Genomic DNA, 16,339 nt, shown 5'->3' with positions numbered 1-16,339 from the left:
TGAATAAATGAGTGGAGTCAGAGCTATAGAAATTCTGACTTTCTAATTTAGAACTTGGATAAAAATCATTTGAAATTACAATTGATTACTATGTTCCTGGTTGACATGCTGCAATTTATCTGCATACCCAAAGGCAATCAAGTAACAGAGGTACCATTGGTCATCATCAAGAATGAGGCATCTGCATATAGAAAGGATGGGTAAAGGAAGGCAAAATTCATACTTAATACAATGCTTTGTGAATTGACCCTTTTCTCCTTTACCACATTATCAGTCATTCTGTTTTAATTCTGTAGTTATAAAACTGAATGACTTCTCAAGATCACTGAGGATATGTTCAGGTAACTTTGATGAGATTAATTTATAGCTTCCTATTAGAACATACTTTCACAGAAAGCAAAATCCTCATGTAATGTCCCCTCTTCTTCAAGGTTGAAACTGTGGATTATATGATCTTGACACTGTCCTGGAGCTTCTTAAGTAACTTCATAGCCACATTACCACTCAAATCACAAAAACTGAATCATAGTTAATTTTTAAAACCTTGAAACAAGGCTGATTTGGCTTTGATTGGGTTCAACTACCAGTTTCTTGGGCCCCAGATGGGTATTTTGTATGGCCATCCACCACTTGGCCCTTTTGTAAAGGTAGGTGTCTCTGCTCAGAAAAAGCAAGATCACACTGGGACATGGTTTTGCAGTAGAAGTTTCCTTTTTCCCCACCAGAAAGAAACTGAGTAGACTGTCACAGCATTTCTGTTGGTTCTGATTATAACCATGTTACAGAGAAGGAAATAATGTAAGTCATACCATCAGACAGGAGATGTTTTCTACTGGGCCTTCTTGGTGAATAAAGCTTCCCCAGCAAGGGGGTATATTAGATGCCTGTGCATGTCATTCCAAAAAACTTGAGTACCATGCCCTTTCCTCCTCCCTAATTTTCAAGAGGTCATACTACAATCCCAATAGCTTTTCTGCCAGATGAGTGTTGGGATGGCCTGGAACTTTGAAATGAGAGGATAGACACATGAGGCAAGGCTGCTCTGGGGAGTCAGACATGATTTGTCAGCCTTTATTAACGAAGAATGAAGCCAAGCCCTAGAGTTTCCTTTTAAAAAAAACAACATTATTTATGGCAAACAATGATTCAATTCTTAATGACTTTTAATTATAAGTTCAATACTACAGAGCAAGAATTGATCACTTTCTAATCACTTATCATTTTGAGATTAAAATACAAGTGTAAAATGGGTTAAAATAAAAATTTCCCCAATGATTTAAAAAATAATTCCAATTGAAAAACATTTCAAACACTATGCATAGAACTCAGGACCAAAAAAGATCTTAAAACATTTTTACCTTTGAGGTAGCACAATAATGCTGAATTAGAATTTTTTTTATTACAATGAACTTAAGAAAACACAATGAAGAATCTACCCTTTGCTAAAGGTGTACTAAATGGTTTTCTGCAAACCCCCCATAAGGTTAGTGACAGCTTTCTCCTTTTTTTTTTATTTTTTTATTTATTTTTTAAAGTAAGTACAAAGATAGCCCTGCAGTGTGTAAAAGGAAACCCATGGGAAGGCTGCTGCCCATAAAATAGACATTAGAACCACTGAGGAACGTCAGCAGTCAAGACAGGAGGAATTAGAGGTAACTGTAGTGAAAAAACGGAACAACTTGTATCTTGGTAAGACTGGTCTACAAGTGCACGTCAAGAACAAAAACTCCAATATCAACCAACTGAAACAAAAGTTTAAAAAAAACGACATTCATGGGTCGTTTTCCTTTTTCTCTGTGCAAGTCTACCTTTCTATTTTGTGTGTGTGTGTGTGTGTGTGTGTGTGTGTGTGAATGAGAGAGGTCTTTTGTACAATGTGACAGGACATGAAAGTACTGTGTGCTCAGGGTGTCCTAGGTGCCAGTGGCACCTCTCACTGACTTTGCCACCATTGTGAACAGCTCACCTCTCTTGGCTGGAGAACAATTTCTTGCCCATTTTGCTGCTGATTTCACTCATTAAACTGCTCAAAAAGCTCTCCTGATTTCTGAGATTCCTTAGGAAATATATATAACCCAATCATATATAAGAGGACTACTGCTAAGAGGACTAAAGCAGGTGAATCCTTCCATCAGAGAACACAGCCAAGTTAAGAGTGTGAGTGGGATAAACTGGGGACCAGAAGGAAAGACAACACTGCAGGTTGGACCTCAAGACTCTCAGGAATATTCTCCACCATCTAAAATCAACAGCAAGGTCAGAAAAGACAGCATGAGGCTCTAGCCCACTGAGGAGAACAATATAAAACAACAAAGGGATCTGTTCCCAAGACATGTTCCTCCTCATGAGGCTCAACCATCAGTGCAGGGCTTGCCTGACACAATGCAGGGACCACAGTCCTGGGATGAACTTGTCTGCCACCTTTCATTGCCTATGCTACAAATAAATCTGGAACACTGTCAGGATTCTGGCACTCTGGTAATGGCTGTTCTATTTCACTCACACTGGTCCCTTTAAAGTCTCCCTCTTTCAAGCTGGAACCCTATAGGCACATGTAATAAGGGTCTTGATTGCTGATTCAGAGGTCAATCTGTACTTAGAGTAGAAGCATTCAAATTCAACAGATCCTACTCTGCAAAATAGCAACCATCAGTGAGTCAGGAGTGTCAAAGAGAACTCTGTAAAGGGGAAGATTAGACTGAGATGTGTGAGAGGGCAGGATGAGAAGCTTGAAGCCCAATGTATCTGTTACTTTTCCAAGAAACGGATATGGTTTGCCTGTTAAAAGTCTAAGACCTGCCCTTTAGATTTATTTAATAATAAAAGAACACTGTAGAAAAGATGAAACTTGGGAAAATATGTGATTGTCACACAGCCTTTCCCAGTGCTAACTGCCTGTTTTGGAGTATGAGTTATAACCTTTCACAGTTCTGAGTTGCAATGCAGGTTATCCAGAGCAGTCTGGAAAGAGTCCTTCTGCTTTCACTTCATGGAACACAATAAAAAGGGAGAATTTCCAAGAATTTTATGGTAGGTAACCAACTCTGGAAATCTCTTAGCCACACTGTCCAGGCCTAAAAGCAGAGCTTGTGGACACTGGAAGGAGACTATGTGGGCTCTATAATTTATCTACTAGAGGAATGACTCAAGCCCCAGTAAGTAATCTCTTAGGGATTTATTGAGTAATATACGTTGAAAAGAAAAAAAGTATATTGGAAAGGGCCTCTTAATATATAAACTTGACTATGACAGTCACATTATCTTTATGCCAAATATCACCCTGCTCCTAGGATCTCTTATAGTGACTAATTCTATGTCATTCTGATGAAAAATAATTTTCATTCCAAAATACAGCTAGTTAATTAAAATAATTTATCAGAATTATACCTGATAGTGGGTCAAAAAGTGTTTAATATAAGCTAAATTACCTTCCTCTGGGATCAACAACTAGGATATCCTAACATCTCAGAAAAAGCTTTTCATTTTAGAAAAACTTTTGCAGTAATTGTATGAAATTGAGAGTGTTGCAAATTTTTGAAAACTAAGAAACAGAGTTGATCTTGGGGATGAATGTTGAGTCAGCTGACACACTCCACATGTATGAACATGTCTGGCAGAATCTGGGGCAATTCCCTAAGTAGAGCTTTTCTTTTTTTCTTTTTTTTGTTTCCTAATGAAACAAAACCAGCTTCTTTCTCTTTAAAGAGCTTAAAAATTGATGGTGCCACAACAAAGCTATACAACAGCTCTGAAGTAGAAGAAAAGGGCTCTCTTTGTAGCACAATCCCTTGTCAGCACACTGCCATTAGCTGGTAGGGACAAGCAGAAGCAAGGGATGGCAAGAGTTTCCCTGGAAAGTATTTGGGTCAGATAAAGTGATAGTATCGTCAGACCTGGCTCCTTATAAAAGGGCAACAATTAATTCAGGTAAACTGCACAGAGGTTAAAAAACAAAATGAAACAAAACCTACTAAAAAATAAAATGCAAAATCCACAACCCAGGAAAACCTTCCCTGGCTCTCTGCTACTTGTAAAATATGCAGAATCCAAATTTTCTGCTCTGATATGGGTTCCACTGATGGGTCAGTTTGCTCTGGGTGTTGACCTGCTGGGCCCTGGGAAGGGCCTCTCCCTAAGCATCATCGTGGGTTTGGAGACAGCAGCAATGTTTGGAGCAGACAGCATAAAGCCACAGGATCACATCCCTCCATCACATCTGCCACCATTTCCCACTATAAAAAACCAAAGGCTACAATTGTGAACCAGATGGACTTTCTCAAAGGAGAAATGAGGAGTTTCCTCCCCTGAGAAAGGTTGGGGAAGGGTATCTACAATTACACAACAAATTTCTACAGATCTTGTGGTACCTTCCAAAAGCAACAGCAGCAGCAAGAGAGGGAAAGGAGAATGGTTACACTTTGGATTTTGTATCAGGCACTTAAACTGTTGGAGAGACATGCCACTGTGAACCAAAGATGTGGAAACTGGGGTGGAGTAATCATTACAAGTGGTCTAATAATGGACTTTCAGAGGCAAAGTGGGGGCGTGGATTGAACCTCTGCCCATCCTTCAGTGCTGACTTTCAAGTAATTTAAATGCCCACAGCCATAGCTGTGGCAGTGGTGGTGGCAACAGCAGGAACTGTTCTGTTGTATCTGTTTTCTGGGTGTGTTCTGTGGCTGACCAGAGGGTTTTGGTGTCACACTGAGAAGACTCTTTGGTGTGGCACACCTACTGCCCAGGGTCGATTAGATCCATGCTGGAGCCAAACAATTTCACCAGTTGTTCCTCGTAGTGAGAGATGTTCCTCTTCATAATGTCCATGCAGGGCCCCAGCAGCCTCTCAAATGCTTGTACATCCATAACTGCATTGTGAAAAAGAGGTGAGGGAGAGAATGAATTTTCTATACCAATACTCAAGTCATTTCCCTTGTGCAAAACTTTCCTAAATATATCTATTCACATCATAGGAAATTAGACTTTGGGATCCTGGGCACAAGAAAAAAAAGAAGGATGATTCTATCTGAATGCAGCAGTCTGTGACATTTAAATTTTCAAAGACGTGTGAGAATCTGCAGAGGCCAGCAGTACCTGTTCTCTCCCATTACCCTCACAGCTCTGGATACCTGTCCTGCTCTTTCCACACAGCCAGGGGTCTATGTGCTTGCCTGGCTTACAGGACGTAGTCAGTGCTCAGGAATGTTTGCTAAAAGAATACATTCACCCATTTCTGGTTGATCACACAAACTGTCCAGGTCTAGATGTGATAGCTGGCAGAATAAATCAAGGCTTGCAGACAGGAAAATCTACTGCACACTAGGGAAAAAAAGTATTAATACACTTACTAAGTTTTCTTACCTAAGCATTTCACATCTCCAACTGCATAAGCCGAAGCAGCTCTGGGTTTGTTGGTGACCAGTGCAAGCTCTCCAAAGTACTGCCCCTTATGGCAGCGGGCAATCTCAACCTCCTGATTCCCACCATCCTTGTTCGCTTTAGTCTAGAGCAGGCAGAGAAAGTGATCCAGTTGACTCCAGAATCACACACTTGTATTCCCTTCCAGGTACCTTCTCAGCACACTCAAACATTAGTGAGAAATTCACTTTGCAGAAACTCTGTACCTTTAAACTGCATGGGCTAATATCAGAGATTTGGTTTAATCAGAGGAGTTCGCACCACTTTTTATTATGGGCAGATAGATACTAATTACATTTTTTTAGACTAATTAAAAATAAAGTGGCACACTTGCTTACGTGGCTTCACCTTTCCTCCTTTTACACTTCTGTGCTGACCCTTTTGTGTTCTGTTCAGTGAAGCTGATCTGAACCAATGCACTCTTTATGATTTCAGTAGCATTTTCTGAGACTGCAGATATGTTTCTGCCCACTTAAGTTTCTTCTCTAGAGCAGCACTTATCACTCGCTCATATACAACAGCCCTAAGGGGTTTTGTTACAATGAGACTCTGACCCAACATGTGTACGGCATGGCCCAAGACTCTGTAATGCTGAGAAGCTCTAGAAATACTGAGATGCTTCTAGTCCTATCCACCCAGCACCATGCTGTGGTCATAGTAGGTATCAATGAATATTTGAAAAATGTATGAACATAGAAAAGTAGACCAAAAATTATGAGAAAAAGAAAACAGAAGTTTCAAACTATTGTTTTATTTGAAACAATGTCTATTTTTCATTAGGAATTAAGCTATCTTGCAAAGTAATCATCATATTTCTCTTTCTCCATACTTAGCAACTTTTACTACATATATTTTACAAAAGGTTTCATACTAAGTCAATTTAGTATTATATATGGCTCACTACTTTAACAAATTCTGTATTCTTCAAAATAATTTCAAACAGGAATATCTGATAATTGATTTACTGGCAAGAATCACTCTTCCCATCCCTATGATATCAGTCTTCTAGGTTCCCCTATCTAACAAATGGCCATAAAAATAAATGTCCCAGGACCGGCCACCGTGGCTCAGTAGGCAGAGTTCTTGCCTGCCATGCCGGAGACCCGGGTTTGATTCCCAGTGCCTGCCCATGCAAAAAAAAAAAAAGTCCTACATACCTCCCCTGGAAGTGATCTGAAAAGGAGGCTTTTTTTTGAGGTGGGGCATGGGCAGGCTCCAGGAATCAAACCCAGTCTCCAGAATGGCAGGCGAGAATTCTGTCAATGAGCTACCATTGTACTCCCCCAAGAAGGCTTCTTTTTATATTCACTGGCCATGGTATTTTTTTTTATTATTTAATTTCCCCATATTCTATTAGGTTGTTTATTTTTTTCTTATTGATTTAGGTCTCTGTCAGTAACATACTTCACATACCAATAATAGTTTTGGAACATCAAACAAATTATTTAATGTAAAAAGTTACTTTCTGTGTATACACCTGGTATCTGGATGTTTGCTGATGTAACTCATACCATTTACACATAAGCTTACCTTGCTTCTAATCAAGATGCTCACTACGCCGGACTCTATGATGTAAAAGCTATCAGCCTTTTCACCCTGAAAGGGGAGAAGAGGTGAGATGAGTGTCACAGGCATGGAATGAAGAGGAACCGAGAAAAACAGTATTTATTGCCTCAACTTTGATTTGAATATATATTTTAACTCTACAAATAAATAGACTGGCTAACAAATATAGAAGAAAATGAGAGGATCCTGATCACCAGGGATGTCAGTCCAATTATAACTGACATGCATTTCCCACTTCCTAACATGGAATATTCATATTTATCTCTATGAATGTGCCCAGGATGCAACTTCACAGGGTACCAGGATTTTTACTGCTTACCTTGTTCTGCTATTGTCACCTGATGGCAGGGGACCAGCAGCCAAGACTCTGCTGCAGACAATGTCCAGGTGACTTCTGGCTACCCCTGGGAAATGGGGACCAGGGCCAAACTTGACCATCAAATGCAGCCTTTGAGAGAACAGTATGGATCAGGAGAAGGCTCTGCTATAATGAGGGAGGTGCTCTGATATGGGTTCAAGTCACCTTTATGAGCCTCAAGATTTTTCTTTTGTTTGTTTTGATTTTAACTACCTGGTTTAGTAATGGGAATGAGAAAGTCTTCTTGACGAAAAGGGGGAAGAGAGAAAGGAGACAAAATGAAGCCTCAGTGGCTGAGAGATTCAGAGTTGAGAGGTTATCCTGGAGGCTATTCTTACACATTATATAGATATCCCTTTTTAGTTTATGCTGTATTGGAGTGGCTGGAGGGAAGTACCTGAAACTGTTGAGCTGTGTTCCAGTAACCTTGATTGTTGAGGACAATATTATAACAATACAGCTTTTACAACGTGACTGTGATTGTGAAAACTTTGTGTCTGATGTTCCTTTTATCAGGGTATGGACAGATGAGTAAAAAAATATGGATAATAAATAAATAATGGAGTGTTAAGGGGTAAAATAAACTGGGTTGCTTGAAATACTAATGGTCAATGAGAAGGAGTGGTGAGGGGTATAGGATATATGAGTTTTTTCTTTTTATTTCTTTTTCTGGAATGATGCAGCAAGTGTTCTAAAAATGGTAATGGTGATGAATACACAACTATGTGATGATACTGTAAGCCACTGATTGTACACCATATATGGACTGTATGTGTGTAAAGATTTCTCAATTGAAAAAAAAAAGCTGGCTGAACCAATCATTCAGGTAATTCAACAAATTTAACAGTGCCAGATGCAGTTCTAAGCATGTGAGATACAGCAGTGGACAAAACAAACATCCCTGTCCTCACAGAACTTAGCAGCCAGTAGGATAAATAAACTATAACAATCAACATAATGAGAAAGTAAATGATACTGTCATGTAAAAAGCTGATAAGTGCTATAGGGAGAAAAAATAGAGCAGAGAATGGACAATGTGGGATGTAGGGTTCTGAGGGAGGGGATGGCTAACTATACAACAGTGTTTCACTGAGAAGGTGAGATATGAGCAAAGGCTGAAAGGAAGTAAGAGAGCTAGGCAAGTAGATATGGGAGAAAGTTTTATGCATGTTTCAGTCTCTGATCCCTCACTCTTTTGAAGCAATGACCACCTACACTGAATAATTTAATACTAATCATGTGTTTTCATTCCATGTGGGTCTTGTGTTTCCAGTGAAAATCTAGTTTTTCTGAGCATGGATAAAATTTCATGACCTTCAACCACCACACATAGCTCTAAGTGGGCACCACATACAGCTAAAGATAATGATCCTGTATTAACCTTGTCCCAGGGATCATCACAAAATAATCACTGCCCCATGTGAGGAGAAGCCACAGCTTTAAGGAGGGCTGTCTATGCAATGTTGAGTAGGCACCCTAAACCCAGAAGAGCAATTACCAGGAAGTTCTAGCATTACACAAACAGCTGCATGGCAGGGGTTGATGAACAATAGGGAACCATAAAGGAAAGTAAGAAAGAGAAAGAGGAAGAATCACCAGGAGAAAGAAGTGTTTCTAAGTCTTAGGAGAAAGTTTTAGAAAGGAAAATGAGATCACCAATGCTCAGTGCCACTAGTAAGTCAAGAGTAATAAAGTCCCAAATGTGTGGAAATATACCAGTGACCAAGAAAAAGGATGTTTTAGGAGGGAGTGAGTGGTAGGAAAGATCTGAAACATGACAGTGGTGAAGGGCAGAATCTGGAGCTTTTTTTTGGTTTGTTTAGATAGATGTATAACATCCACAATTTAATGAGCTCAGATTTCAAGACTACAGCTTGATACACTTTTACATAAGCTTTCGCCACTTGTACCCAACACCTAGATCAAACAGGAAAACACTAACAGCTTAGAGAAGATTCCCTCTTGCTCTTTCTCAGACAAAAGCATCCCCCACCCCTAATTCTCTATGAGGTAACCACATTCTTTTTAATTTTTTTTTTTCTTTTCACATGGGCAGGCACTGGAATCGAACCTGGGTCCTCTGGCATGGCAGGCAAGCATTCTTGCCTGCTGAGCCACCGTGGCCCGGTAACCACATTCTTATTTCTGTTCTCACAGACTAGTTTTGGCTGTTCATTAACTTCTTATAAATGGAATCTTACAGTACATTCTCTTTTGTGTCTGGCTTCCTCAATCCACCTTATTAGACCATACTTTGAAAGTGTCTTGCTGTGAAAGGAAATAAAAGGGGTGATAACTAGAGCAGAATCAAAGTGAAGTGACGAGTGTGTATATGTTTGGAGGAGAGGAGAGACTCAGACACGTCTACTGGACAAAGAGAAAGGGCATGATGAACAGAGGAGAACAAATAGAACAGAAACTGCTAACATTGCTGTGCGCTCACTCCCAGCAGGCACTCTGGTAAGCATTTCGTGCGCATTGCTTCATTCAATCACTAAAGAAGTCTAATAAGGTTCATACTACTCCCTACTCCATTTTATGGAGGAATTTCCTCAGAAGCTCAAAGGATAAATAACTTTGCTGTAGGAAGTAAAGGGAATATCTGGTGGATTCAATGTTGAGAAGAGAGAGGTTTTGTTTCTAACAGCTAAAACCCAGAAAAACCTCTAATGTCCACCATCAGTGGTAAAGTAACTAGTTTATATTCATATACTGGAATACTATATAGCAACAAAAATGAGCAACATACTGCAGTACACAACAATGAGGAAAACTGCTGAGCAAAAGAAGCAAGACACAAATAAAAGAATACATGCACTATAATCCTATTATAGAAATAAAAAAAGCAAACGAGTTGGAATACCATTTAGGATGTTGATATAAGTGGTAAAAACTATAAAGAAAAGCAAATTCATGACTACTAAAAGTCAGGATAGTGATTAGCTCTAGGGAGGGAGAGGGGGTTGAAATTGTAAAGGAACTGATAAGAGGGTGGCTTCTGAAATGAAAATATTCTTGCATTTAATATTAATTAAATATTAAATAAATTAAAGTATTTCTTGACCTGCCTGGTAATCAAGAATAGATGCTTTCTTTATACTTATTTGTAAACCTGTGTCTTTATTACGCAGCTTTTTCTGTGTGCATTTCACAATTTAAAAAGGTTTTATAAAGGGGCTAAGCAGGTTACTAAATGTTATGTTTTTATTTGATATTCTGGCCTTCCAACTTTCAAACCCTCTGGCCTCTCTTGTTCTCCATCCTGATATGAGCTGTGTAGCATGAGAGATTGCTGCTACTGTCTTCACCTTCTCTTTCCAGAGGGATTTTTCTTTTCAGAGCCACCTGCCCCCATCTGCCACTTGCACCTGGAAGGTGTCTGGACCATGGGCTCTTGGAGTGCTTCCCTGGCACTCTTCCTATTGTGCAGCCATGAGGAACATTTCAACACTTATGTACCCAGGACCCAACATGTACCTAGAACACTGCAGGGGTTCAGTGTGGACCCATAGAGGGCTTCTCTAACTGCAATGTACCATTTTGATATTTATAATGAAATATTTTAGAAATTTTAAAATATTGAATGAAACAAACTCTATAAAACATTTTACCAAGTTTAAAGAATAAAATGTACAAATAAGTTGAAGCTACCCCTTATCATCATCCCTGGTCATATTCCCATCCTTCTCCCACCAGAGGAAATCAGTCTCCCGATCTTGGTATTTATTTTATTCCTATGCATTTCTTTATACTTTACAATTTATAAAAATAGCAGTTTTTGCATGTTTAAACTTTACAAATGCTCTCATACTGCCTGTATTCCTTACTACCTGATTTTGTTATGTTTTGAGATCCATCCAAGTTGCTCCTTCTTACTCTAATTCACTTACATTTACTGCTCCAAATATCACTATTTATCCATTTTCTGTTGATGAATTTTTAGTTTGTTTTTTTGCTATCACAAACAATATTTCTTTGAATATTTTTGCACAAGCCTTTTTGTATATATGTGTAAAGGTTTCACTGATAAATATAAAGGAAAGAAACTCCTGGGTTATAGAATAAATTCAACTTTACAGGATAAGGTCAAATTTCTCTCCAAAGTAGTTTAGCTAAATTATTCTCCTATTACATCACTTGAAATGGTCTGTGCTAGTTTGAAACTTAGGTATCCCAGAAAAGCCATGTTTTTGTTTTTTTTTTAAATCTTGAGCCAATCTTGTGGGGACAGCCATGTCTGCTAATCCTGATTCAATATTGTAAGGTGGGATCTCTTGATTAGGTTGTTTCCGTGGAGAGTGACACAAACAACTGTGGGTGGGGCCTGGCCTTTTGATTATATAGAGATGTGACTCTACTCTCCCACTCAAGGTGGGTCTTGATTAGTTTACTGGAGTCCCTAAAAGGGAAAGCATTTTGAAAAAAGCTGTAGCACTAACAGGAGAGAGAACTTTGGAGATGCAGACAGAAAATACTCCCAGGGGAAGCTGTTTGAAACCAGAAGCCAGAGAACCAGTAGACACCAGCCATGTTATGTGCCTTCCCAGATTAACCTTTCTTGAGTCAAGGTATCTTTGGATGCTTTAGTTTAACATTTTTATGGACAGTTTTAAAACTGTAAACTTAGAACTTAATAAATTCTCTTTTTAAAAGTTATTCCATTTCTGTTATATTGCATCTGGCAGGATTTAACAAACCAAAATGTCATCACCTTACTACTTTTTGCAAAGGTAATGGATATGAAAATGGTTCCTTATCTTGGATTTTAGTTTGCATTTTCCTGATGATTTGAAGCTGGAGCCAATTTATTTTCAATGATGGTAGAACTATGCTTTGAACATAAAGTTCCATCATGGTATTCTCCCTCCCAAAACTCTTTGAAAGAGCTTCTCAAATTTTTCTGTGAAGTATTCTTAAAGCAAGGGCAATACCACATCTTGAGATGGTCTAGAGCAGTGGTTCTTAAACCTTAGTGAATATCAAAATCACTTGGAGGTCTTGTTGATATTAAAACCAGACAAAGACACCACATGAGGAAAGAAAATTACAGACCAATATCTCTCAATGAACAGATGCAAAAATCTTCAATAAAATTTAGTAAATCAAATCCAGTAATACATAAAAAGGAGACTACTAGGTTCATGACCAAGTGGGGTTTACCCTAGGACAGTACCAGTTTAGCATTCGACAATAAGTGTAATTTACCATATTAACAAATTAAAAAAGGAAAACTATATGAACATCTCAATAGACGCAGAAAAAAAATGACAAAATTCAACACCCTTTGTTATAAAAGCTCTCAGCAAACTAAAAACAGAAGGGACCTTCCCAATCTAATAAAGAGTATTTGTAAACTACTTAAAGCTAATGTAATACTTAATGATGAAAGAATGTTTTCCTGTTAAGATTAAGAACAAGACAAGGATATCTGCTTTCATACTGTGTTGAAGTTTCTAGATAATGCAATAAGACAAAAAATAAAATTAAACAAAATTTAAAAAGGGGATACAGATTAGAAAAGAAGTGAAACTACAAAAAAAGCTACTAGAATAAATGAGGTTAGTAAGATTGTAGAATACCACAAGATCAATAGACAAAACTCAACTCATTTCTATACAACAGCAACAAACCATCAGAAATTGATGGAGGGGGAAAAAAACAGAAAACAATGCTATTTACAATAGTGTAAATAATAAGAAATATACAGTGATATTTTTAACAACGATGCACAAGATCTGAACACTACTCCCGAAAACCACAAAAAAAACACAGAGAGAAAGAAGATCTAAATAAACGGAGATATACCATGCTCATGAATCAGAAGACTCACTATTGTTAAAATGGCAATTCTTCCTAAATTGATCTACAGATTCAATACAATCCTAATAAAAAAATCTCAGCAGGCTTTTTTTGGTAGAAATTGATAAGCTGATTCTAAAATTTATGTAGAAATACAAAGGATATTGAATAGTCAAAATAATTATGAAAAAGAACAATTTGGAGGGTTTAATATCTGACTTCAAGACTTACTAACAGGCTATTATAATCAAGATAAAGTGGTATTGGCACAGAGACAGATACACAGATCAATGGAACAGAAAAGAGACCAGAAACAGATCCAAACACATATGGCTAACTGATTTTTCAATAAAGGTTTCAAGACAATGAGGAAGGATAATCTCTTCAGAAAATGGAGCTAGAACAACTGGGACATACATATGCAAAACGATAACCTCATATCATATGCAAAAAACTAACCTGAAATCGATCATAGACCTAAATGTAAGAGCTAAAATTATAAACCTTCAAAAACCACACTCCTCAATATGGGAGCCACTGAGCCACATGTGACTATAAAGCATCTGAAATGTGGCTAGAACAAATCGGGATGTTCTGTAAGTGTAAAATATGCACCAGATGTCGAAGACTTAGTGTGCACACACACATAAAAAGTAAAATATCTTGATAAAATTTATATCGCTACATATTGAAATCATATTTTAGATATATTAGGTTAAATAAAATATATTATTAAAATTAAGTTCACCTGTCTATTTTTCAGGGATTTTTTTAATTTGGCCTCTAAAAAAGTTAAAATTACATATGTGGTACACATGATACTCCAATTGAATAGAGCTGGTATGTAAATATAGGAGAACATCTTACTGACTTTGCAAGACTTCTTAAACTGGACACAAAAATGAAAAATTGGACTTCATCAAAATTAAAAACTTTTGCTCTTCAGAAGCTACCCTTAAGAAAACAAAGAGACAATCTACAAGCCACAGAACATATCTGCAAATCAATTACCTAATAAAAGATCTATATTGAGAATGCATAAAGAACTCTTCCAACTCAATAACAAAAATACAAACAATTCACTTTTTAAACGGGCAAAAGATTTGTACAGCTATTTGACTGGAGAAAACATACAGATGGCAAGCAATCACAGGAAAAGCTGTTTAACATCATTAAACATCAGAGAAATGCAAATTAAAACCAAAATGAGATAGTACTTTGTAACCACTAGAATGGCTAAAATTTAAAAGACTGTCGGGTGCATGGGTGGTTCAGTGGTAGAATGCTCACCTTTCATGCAGGAGGCCTGGGTTCGATTCCTGGACCATGCACCCCGCCCCCCCCTCCAAAAAAACCCCATCAACACTAAGTATTGGAGAGGGTGCAGAGCAATTGGAATGCTCAAACATTGCTAGTAAGAATACAAATGGTACAGTTATTTTTTTGTGTGGGTTTACAGAACAATCCTGCATAAAGTACAGAATTCCCATGTACCACTCCACCACTGACACCATGTACTGGTGGTGGAATATTTGTTTCAGTTTATGATAGCACATTTTTATAATTGTATTATTATAGTCCATGGTATAAATTAGGGTTCACTGTGTAGTGTAGTTCCATGGATTTTTTTAAACTTATATTCTGTTAACACATATACAACCTAACATTTCCTCATTTAATCATATTCACACATATATATTTTAGTGCTGTTAACCGTGTTCACACTATTGTGCTACAATCACCACCATCCATTACCAAAACATCTCAATCATTGCAGATAGGAATCCTGTTCATTTTAAGCCTTAACTTTCCATTCCCTATCCCTCACTGTCCCCTGGTAAACTATATTATAGATTCTGTCTCTGTGAGTTTGTTTATTCTAATTGCTTAAAATCAGTGAGATCATAGAATATTTGTCCTTTTGTTTCTGGCTTATTTCATTCAACACAATGTCTTCAAGGTTCACTCATGCTATTGCATGCATCAGGACTTCATTCCTTTTTTATGGCTGAATAATACTCCATTGTGTATATACTACACTTTATTTATCCATTCCTGTTGACAAACACTTGGGTTGCTTCCATCTTTTGGCAATTGGTTTTGATTTGTATTTTGCTTTTGGCTAATAATGTTGAGCATCTTTTCATGTGCTTTCTGCCTATGTGTTTATGTTCTAAACAGATGCCTATTCATGTCTTTTCCCCATTTTTAAATTGGGTTGTTTGCCTTTTTTGTTGGTTAAGTTGAAGAATTTCTTTATATATATTGGATATTAATCCTTTATTGGATATGTGGTTTCAAAATATTTTCTCCCATTGTATAGACTGTCTTTTACTTTCATGATAAAGTCTTTGAGGAACAAAAGTTTTTTTTTTTATTTTGACTAGGTCCCATTTACTACTTTTTCTTTTGTTGCTTGTTCTTTGGGTATAAAATCTAAGAACTTATTGCCTAACACAAGGTCCTGAAGATGTTTCCCTGTGCTTTCTTCTAGGACTCTGATAGTTTTAGCTCTTATATTTAGGTCTTTGATCCATTTTGACTTGGTTTTTGTATATGGTATGAGGTAGGGGTTCTCCCCCCCCCCCCCCATTTTTTTTAAGATGCAGTTTTCCCAGCCTGATTTGTGGAAAAGACTACCACCCTGTCAAAAATCAGTTGGCATACAAATATAAAAAAGTTATTTCATGAACTAGAACAAATGTATGACATGATTTCAAGGAGTTAATGAAAGAAGGGCATATAGTAAAAAAAGATACCTATTGTAAACTATGGACTATAGGCAACATTAATATTTTAATACTGTTTCATTAACAGTAACAAATGTACTACACTAATACTATGGGTCCACAATGAGGGTACGGGAAATATCTGAGTTTTCTTTTTCTTTTTATCTCTTTTCTGGAGTAATGAAAATGTTCTAAAATTGGTCATGGGGTCATATGCACAATTATGTGATGATATTGTAAGCCAGTGATTGTATACTTTGTATAGTGTGTTGGTTTGAAATGATGTATGCCCCCTAGAAAAGCCAAGTTTTAATCAAAATCCCATTTCATAAAGGTAGAATAATCCTTATTCACTACCGTATGTTTGAAACTGTAATCAGATCATCTCCCTGGATGATGTGATTTAGTCAAAAGTGGTTGTTAAACTGGATTAGGTGATGACATGTCTCCAGCCATTTAGGTGGGTCTTGAT

The 16,339-nt window shown here is 37.5% G+C and overlaps 1 protein-coding gene and 1 long non-coding RNA gene across 5 annotated transcripts in view; one reads left to right on the top strand and one right to left on the bottom strand.

The window, feature by feature from the left end:
• LOC143657234 (uncharacterized) overlaps nucleotides 1-16,339 on the top strand; it is a 56,806-nt gene that overhangs the window by 21,304 nt on the left and 19,163 nt on the right. The gene's annotated exons all lie outside the window — the stretch shown is intronic.
• The window catches only part of PRKAR2A (protein kinase cAMP-dependent type II regulatory subunit alpha), an 80,010-nt gene continuing 64,816 nt past the window's right edge, over nucleotides 1,146-16,339 (bottom strand). Inside the window, exons 9-11 of one of the 2 annotated variants that reach the window (XM_077129394.1) lie at nucleotides 6,946-7,011; nucleotides 5,359-5,500; nucleotides 1,146-4,865 (exon numbers count right to left, since the gene is read on the bottom strand). In XM_077129394.1, coding sequence (XP_076985509.1) covers nucleotides 4,732-4,865; nucleotides 5,359-5,500; nucleotides 6,946-7,011 — 342 coding nt within the window. In that variant the 3' untranslated portion in view covers nucleotides 1,146-4,731. Of the gene's footprint in view, nucleotides 4,866-5,358; nucleotides 5,501-6,945; nucleotides 7,012-7,038; nucleotides 7,430-16,339 lie in introns of those variants that run through there. The other variant, XM_077129395.1, reaches the window with a different exon arrangement.

Source organism: Tamandua tetradactyla, chromosome 15, assembly GCF_023851605.1.
Source record: "Tamandua tetradactyla isolate mTamTet1 chromosome 15, mTamTet1.pri, whole genome shotgun sequence".
In the NCBI taxonomy this organism is placed as follows: domain Eukaryota; kingdom Metazoa; phylum Chordata; class Mammalia; order Pilosa; family Myrmecophagidae; genus Tamandua; species Tamandua tetradactyla.
This window is presented reverse-complemented; position numbering and strand designations above follow the sequence as displayed.